The following is a 7,418-nucleotide window of genomic DNA, read 5'->3' as shown; positions in this document are numbered from 1 at the left end:
TTAATCAAATAGTTATCCATAAAATTAGATCTTAAACCAGGTCAAAATGATTATTAAAACAACTTAAAATTTTAACGATAAATATTGGACTATTAATCTATCCTTATTTAATCCACCCAACCAAACACAGCCATAATGGATTATCTTAAGGATCATTTTCAAGTACTACCGGTCCATTGCCGACAAATGCCAACTCAAGCGCCCCATACTCTCACGTGAATGTGTGCAAGACAATCAAAAACAGATTCTTGGCCGTCTCCCTCGGCTAATTATACGTCATTTTCTTCTTAATGAAATAGTGCATTATATGAAAGATTCTTTATTAAAATTTATTTAATTGGGATTTTCTGAGTATGATATCCGGACAGCTACGGATAATGTAACCTCCACATGAACACTATATAGTCTATACAGTGGTTGAACCGTAATTTGTTGCCATTACTCTGCCTCTCATATTGTACTATTATTCAGATTATATTGTTTGCTTTTTCTTGATTCTTAACCCAAAAATCTTTTTCCGTTTGGGTTATTTACTGGGAAGCTCAAGATTCTTGATTCAGAGGCTCCGGTAAAGCTCTCCACTTTCTTGCAATTCTTGGGGAACTTGTGGTATTCTGTTGTTTTTGTTTCCTGCGCTTTTATCTTGAAGTAATGCATTGCTTGCTTTATTGCTCATTTTTTTATTTGTTTTTATATTGTTTAGATGAGTCCGTGTATCAGCATTCTTATTTGTTTGTTGGATAAATGAAAATTTAAATTGGAATTTGTCGACTAATCCACCACAATTATGAGAAAAGATGTGCATTAAATGGAAGATTCTTGATTGTTTAGCATTGAAAATAAAGGCCAAAAGATGTAGATGCAGCACGTTAATGGTAGGATTACGATGGGTTCTTGTTTTTCAAAATAAAAACAGACTTGACGCTTCTTCAAGTCTACTCCATTTTGGGTTTTGATTTTCATTTTGTACGAATTTGTTGGATTGCTTAAACCGCAACCATATTTGTCAATAACAGGTAACGAGTACAAGAATTGCGTCTGGAATTGTTTTAAAATGGCCATTTAATTAGATGTTCATCTATGGGATAAGTTTTTTTATATTTTCTTATTTCAACTGATTCAATAGGATCTTGTGATGGAGAGAAAGTGGCTACAGATTGTATTTGTTTGGTTTTTGGTATATTTTCTTGTAAAATCGGCCCTGATTGCTGCTGATATCAACCGACTGAACATATGGCCAATGCCGAAATCGGTGAGCTATGGACATCGGCTTCTCTATTTCAGCAACAATTTCGAGCTGAAAACCGAAGGGACAAAGTATGCTGATGCTTCTGGGATTCTCAAGGATGCATTCACGAGGACATGTTGATACCATAACATTAGATCATGTCATTGAAGCCAATGTTTCCCATTATGATCCCTCTTTGGTGCTGAAAGGGATTCATGTGGTTATCTTTTCGTCTTCTGACGTGGTATGCTTGTGGAGAAATTAATGTTTCTTTTTATGCATATAGATTCTTTGATTCATTTATCGTTTTAGCTTCAGAACCTCGTGATTTTTTCTGTCTAGTTACAACATGGTATTGATGAGTCATACAAGCTAAATATCCCAACGAAGGGAAATTCACTTTATGCACGAATTGAGGTATTCCCATCTCTAAAATGTCACCTATCAAAATTACAATTGGCTGAGAAATGAAATTGTAACCTGGTGTTTCATAAGATAAGTTTTAAACTATTTGGTTTCATGCAGGCACAAACCGTGTATGGAGCATTGCATGGTCTTCAGGTTTGATGTTCTCTCTGATAAAAGCTCAAAGTGTTTCTATCTTTTGTTTTCCGAGGGGTGGGGGGAGAATGGGTAAACAATGTAATGCTAGCTTTGTATAAAATTTTGACAGACATTTAGCCAAGTCTGCTATTTTAACTTGACGTCTAGAGGAATCGTAGTCCATCAGGTTCCATGGAATATCATTGATGAGCCAAGGTTCTCGTATCGAGGACTTTTGATCGGTGAGATTTTTGTCAAATCCCGCTGCTGAGTTAGAATTTAAAATATATGGTTCCTGCATGAAAGATCTGACATTTAGTTAATGCAGATACATCCAGGCATTATCTGACGCTACCAACTATAAAGAAGGTTATTGATTCCATGACTTACGCCAAGTTGGTATGAAAATTTCACATTTGACATTTCCCTTAGCTCAAGTGCCTAGTTATCTATTATGCTCTTTTTCCTGCATTAGCACATTTTCTGCCGAAGATATCAGTTTGAGATATTCAGCAATAAATTTAAAACAAATGACATCTTGGACAGCAAATTGAAAATTATAGCTGTTAATTACGACCGAACACTTACATCAACCTTAGCAAGGACAAATGGAGATAGTTTCTGTGTTTTTTAAGGTAGATTCAATTTTGTACTTAAATTTACTAGCTTTCGTTTCATTCAGAATGTGCTACATTGGCACATTGTAGATTCGCAATCTTTTCCTCTCGAGATACCTTCCTATCCACAGCTGTGGCAAGGCGCGTATTCCATCTCAGAAAGGTATACAATTGATGATGCAGCAGAGATTGTAAGGCAAGTGACATATATTCTTATGTCTTACGTAAATTTTTTACATAAAATCAGAAAAAGCCTATGGTTTGTTTTTCTAAGTTGGTGGTCCTAAGTCCTAACATTGCTGCAGTTATGCTCAAAGACGAGGAATTAATGTATTGGCTGAAATAGACGTTCCAGGACACGCTCTCTCCTGGTACTTATCATGCTCGTTTAATATCAAACTTAGAATATTTAATTGTCGTTCTTTAATCGATATATTTGTGTTAAAATGATAAATGTAGGGGGGTTGGCTATCCAGCTCTGTGGCCATCATCGGATTGTAAAGAGCCCCTTGATGTGAGCAATGAGTTTACCTTCAAGTTGATAGATGGGATTCTATCAGGTATGATTATATTATTTTAAGAAAGGGGATTGTCGTTCGGAAAGTTAAATCAGGATACATCATTTTTTTTATTTCCAGATTTCAGTAAGATCTTCAAGTATAGATTTGTTCATCTGGGAGGTGACGAAGTGAATACCAGTAAGATATATACTTCAAAAAACTTTCATTTTCTTGCTTATTTTTTTTATCATCTTTATCCGGTTCTATTGGAAGGTAGCTTTCAATTGTAGGTTGCTGGCTGTTAACTCCTCATGTGAGAAATTGGTATGAATACTAAATTTGCTTAATAACTGTACTTTGATTGTTGTTGTTGGTAAATTTATTCCATCAGCATTTCATTAGTTTTTCGGAAACAAATGTGTTTCACTGTGTCGAATCTGTAGTAGTAGACACATATTGCCAAAGAAATCCATTTGCGATCTTATAAAACAAATTCATATTTCTTATGAGATTCTAAAGATTTACACCTTAATGCTTCACAGGTTAAAGAAAAACAATCTGAACAGTTCCGAGGCGTATCAGTATTTCGTGCTGAGAGCACAGAAGATAGCTTTATCCCATGGATATGAAATCATAAACTGGTATGTTCCCATTACTTGAACAAGTTCTGAAAACTGATATATGTCCCCTTTGGAAGTGACTCTTTAACATGGCGTAGGGAGGAGACGTTTAACAACTTCGGCAGTAAACTAAGCCGGAAAACAGTTGTTCATAATTGGTAAACAACCTTCGATCATTACACTCAACGGCCATATTACTAACACAACCAACTAGCATGTGATTGTTCTGTTCTTTTATTGATGCAGGCTAGGGAGTGGTGTTGCTCGAAGGGTGGTTGAAGCTGGATTGCGATGTATAGTGAGTAATCAAGACAAGTGGTATCTGGATCATTTGGATGCCCTCTGGCCTGGTTTCTACATGAATGAGCCGCTGACGAATATCACAGATCCGAAGCAACAAGCTTTGGTTCTTGGAGGGGAGGTGTGTATGTGGGGGGAACATATTGATGGATCCGACATCGAGCAAACCATATGGCCGCGCGCTGCTGCTGCTGCAGGTACTTCTATGGCCGTTGGCTCTTCTTGTGCATTCAGAATTTTAGGGTAGAGTATTAACATTTAAGCTTATGTCGTGTATATTTTGGTATAAATGCAGAGAGGCTATGGACACCTTACGACAAGATAGCCAAGGATCCGAAGCAAGTGGTGGGTCGGTTGGCGCATTTCAGGTGTCTCCTGAACCAGAGGGGAGTGGCTGCAGCTCCGTTGGCAGGTCCGGGTAGGGTGGCACCGGAAGAGCCTGGTTCCTGTTATAAGCAATAATAATAGTGTGTATTTGGTGCAAATCAATTGAACATTGTCCATTGATTCATTTATGAGTAAATTTCAGGTATATATGTTATTTATTATTATATGATTAAAAATCAGACTGACTCCAATAATTATAAAAACGATATTTTTGTTAGATAAGGTGATTGGTTAGATAGATATTGAATAAACAATAACATTAGCTTGTCCAAAAATTCAGTTGGGTTAATATCTTTGAATTTTATAGTCGATGTCAGTTGGTTAATCAGATAAGTTTTGTGTGGAAAGAAGTTATACTGACATGTTGAATACTAAAAAATGACTAAGTAAAAAGACAGTTAAGTTATCAATGGTAAGCTGACAGCAACACAAATATGTTTCTTGATGCCCGAATATTTGAATAACTCCTACGTTACATTTTATTTCTTGTAGGAATGATATTCACTAGAAGGCTTTGAGGATTATAAGTTTTGTAACAACCTGATTCAGTAGGATATTATCATTGCCTAACTGAAACTCCAATTTTAGCTTACTTACTGAAACAACACTTACTGAAACAACACTAAAAAATACATTGACTGCCAGTTTACAAGTATCTCGAAATAAAAATACTAAATACAAATTAATCCTCAATTATCTGATATAATACTTAAGTGTGTGCTAAGAAATCTTGAAAGCAGCTGGGCTCTTGAAAGCTTGAACACTTGAACTTATGCGATGATTACAGAGAGCCTAACTGATTGATAAGTTCCTATATTTGTAGACTTTGATTCAACCGTTAGTAAAATCAAATATTATATTCGTTCCAAATATGGTAGCCATTAATCCCGTCTTTTCAACGCCATTGTCCATTCTGAAATCGTACCCAGTAGGTAGTACTCACAGATTTCTAACAAATCAGAGACTATTGATACGAAAGACTTTATCCAATAATTTTGTAAATCTAATTAGTTTGACTGATTCTTCATGCTCATTCACTCAATTATCTTTTAGTCCGGTTGATCTTCAGCTATCAGTTAATCTCGATTGTATTTTAGCTCATTTTCAGTTCAATTTCGCTTGCTTTGTTAAATAACCAAAACTTAATTGATCCAAAAATTTCCTTCTTTTGGTGTTTGACAAAATATGCGTACATAACTGATTTCCATAAGACTTAAATCTGAATTATAGAACTTAAAAGATCATGATATACAACAAATGTAGATAAACTGATAAGCTAGCACTATCTTGTATGAAAGTCTTTTTGACTACTCGAGTGTTTTCTTGAGTCAGTTGATCTCTTGAAGAGTTGTTTTTTTATGTTCACTTTCTCCTGACTCACTTCCCCTTTCTAACTAACGTCCCTTTTTTTGTCAATATCAGAGATCTTCAAAATTTCAAAAACTAAGATAAGTTAGGTAGACACTATATCAATCTTTAAGGAGAAATTTTCATGAACTTTGTCTACCTTAACTGTTGGCTCATGATTGAGGTAGAAATGTGTGGGGACCCGGACGTTAATCATCTTCTTAATCATCGTTGGGATTTAATTATCAGTTTTGATAAACAGGGTCTAAAAATTTTTCTTTTTAAAATGTAAATGCGGAAGGTAATGGAATCTAAATAATATACATCTCAGTATAAAATACATTTCAGTATAAAAATACAATACTGTACAATCTAAGTCTAAGGTTCGGTTACTAAGTCCAAGTAATAAACCAAATCTACAGTAAGTCCGGAATCACCACGCTAACTCTTCTTCTCTCCTCATCATCTTGACCCCGATCCAGCCCCACCTGTTGTCATGCACACATACAAAACAAGACAACAGCCGGATAACTCCGGTGAGAATAAATCCCAGTATAAAACATGGTAAACATGCATATACACAAAGTAAATCATGAATTATTCTATCATGAATAAAACTAAAAGCAATAGGTTTCATAATCTATGAAATCAAATCAAATAAGCATGCAACACAAATCAGTTAAACATGCTACTCAAATCAAATCATAAAAACATGCTATCATGACTGAAAACAATAGCAATGGGTTTCATAGTCTATGAAACCACATCCATAAACGCATGCAGTTCTAGTCAAATCATGTCTAGACTCGACTCAACTATAACTCTAGGGATCCCGGTGTGAATAAGACGTCAATGGCTGTCACCTACCCTCCCAATCGGGATGACTGTACGTCTTATTCCTAGACTTCGGTCTGAGCTGTATCGAGTAATCTACAATAGGAGGGTGTCTTCTCCTACGTAACGATACACCGAACGTCTAGAAGTCTGACTATCTGTCAAACTTTCCTATCTCAAATGCAATGTATAACAATCTGTAAACAAAGCATGCTCCTTTAAAAAGATTTGAATATAAAGTCTACAAACAAATCATAATCATATCAGAAGATAAACACTAATCAAGTATGTGATTTTTATTGAGAAACTCAAATGAGATCTGATTTGAGTTGTATCTTCCCAGATATCACATGAATTATACCTTTGTCTTCCCTGTCTGACGAAGACGATGACCTGTATTCAACTCTGTCCATATCAAATCTGAAATGACAATATCGAATACAACGTATCAGTAAATAACTCAATACACAATCTGTTCTGATCAATACTCAATTCAGTATACAATCTGATCAATGTCTGAACAAGATACAATCTGAGTCATATCAATAATATCCCAATCTAATCGAAATCATATCTGAATCTGATCAATCTAAGCCAACTGATGTTTCTACGGCATAACAATACAGTCTGAATAACCCCGTCAATCTGAACATCACAAATATAATACTGGAACTCATAATCTGTGTCAACATAATTCATACTCTGAATATTAACACAATTGTGATATAGAATCTCAGTCAATATCTTTCAAAAATCATAACAATTACAGAAACGGTCTGTTCTTTAATCTGACTTCAATTCTATAATGTCTACGGTAGCAGAAACATCATATCTGAATCATATTCAATTCTGACAATATCATAAATTCAAATCTTGTCTAAACGTAACAAAACTTACGTCCAGTTGTAGCCTGTGTTGATAGGAATACAGTACTGAAGTTGGATTACAAATCGAACGGCCGGATTTCAAGTAACGTTCAATTTTTCCCTCGAAAGAACCTTAAGCTTCCTTTCTCCAATTCTTTACCTTAAATCTGAAGAAA

The 7,418-nt window shown here is 35.2% G+C and overlaps 1 protein-coding gene across 1 annotated transcript; it reads left to right on the top strand.

Moving 5' to 3' along the window:
• The first annotated feature begins 258 nt into the window (after positions 1 to 258).
• LOC140804912 (beta-hexosaminidase 3-like) lies at positions 259 to 4,385 on the top strand. The gene is given in 16 exon segments (XM_073161068.1): positions 259 to 609; positions 1,127 to 1,363; positions 1,365 to 1,472; positions 1,571 to 1,645; positions 1,754 to 1,789; positions 1,902 to 2,013; positions 2,100 to 2,170; positions 2,454 to 2,584; positions 2,694 to 2,759; positions 2,848 to 2,948; positions 3,027 to 3,086; positions 3,179 to 3,212; positions 3,431 to 3,529; positions 3,607 to 3,666; positions 3,755 to 4,005; positions 4,104 to 4,385. Coding segments are annotated over 15 exon segments (1,599 nt in total). The 5' UTR covers positions 259 to 609; positions 1,127 to 1,135; the 3' UTR covers positions 4,271 to 4,385.
• The last annotated feature ends 3,033 nt before the right edge of the window (positions 4,386 to 7,418 follow it).

Source organism: Primulina eburnea, chromosome 11 (assembly GCF_022965805.1).
Source record: "Primulina eburnea isolate SZY01 chromosome 11, ASM2296580v1, whole genome shotgun sequence".
In the NCBI taxonomy this organism is placed as follows: Eukaryota; Viridiplantae; Streptophyta; class Magnoliopsida; order Lamiales; family Gesneriaceae; genus Primulina; species Primulina eburnea.
The sequence above is the reverse complement of the archived record's forward strand: the minus strand, read 5'-3'. Positions and strand labels throughout refer to the sequence as shown.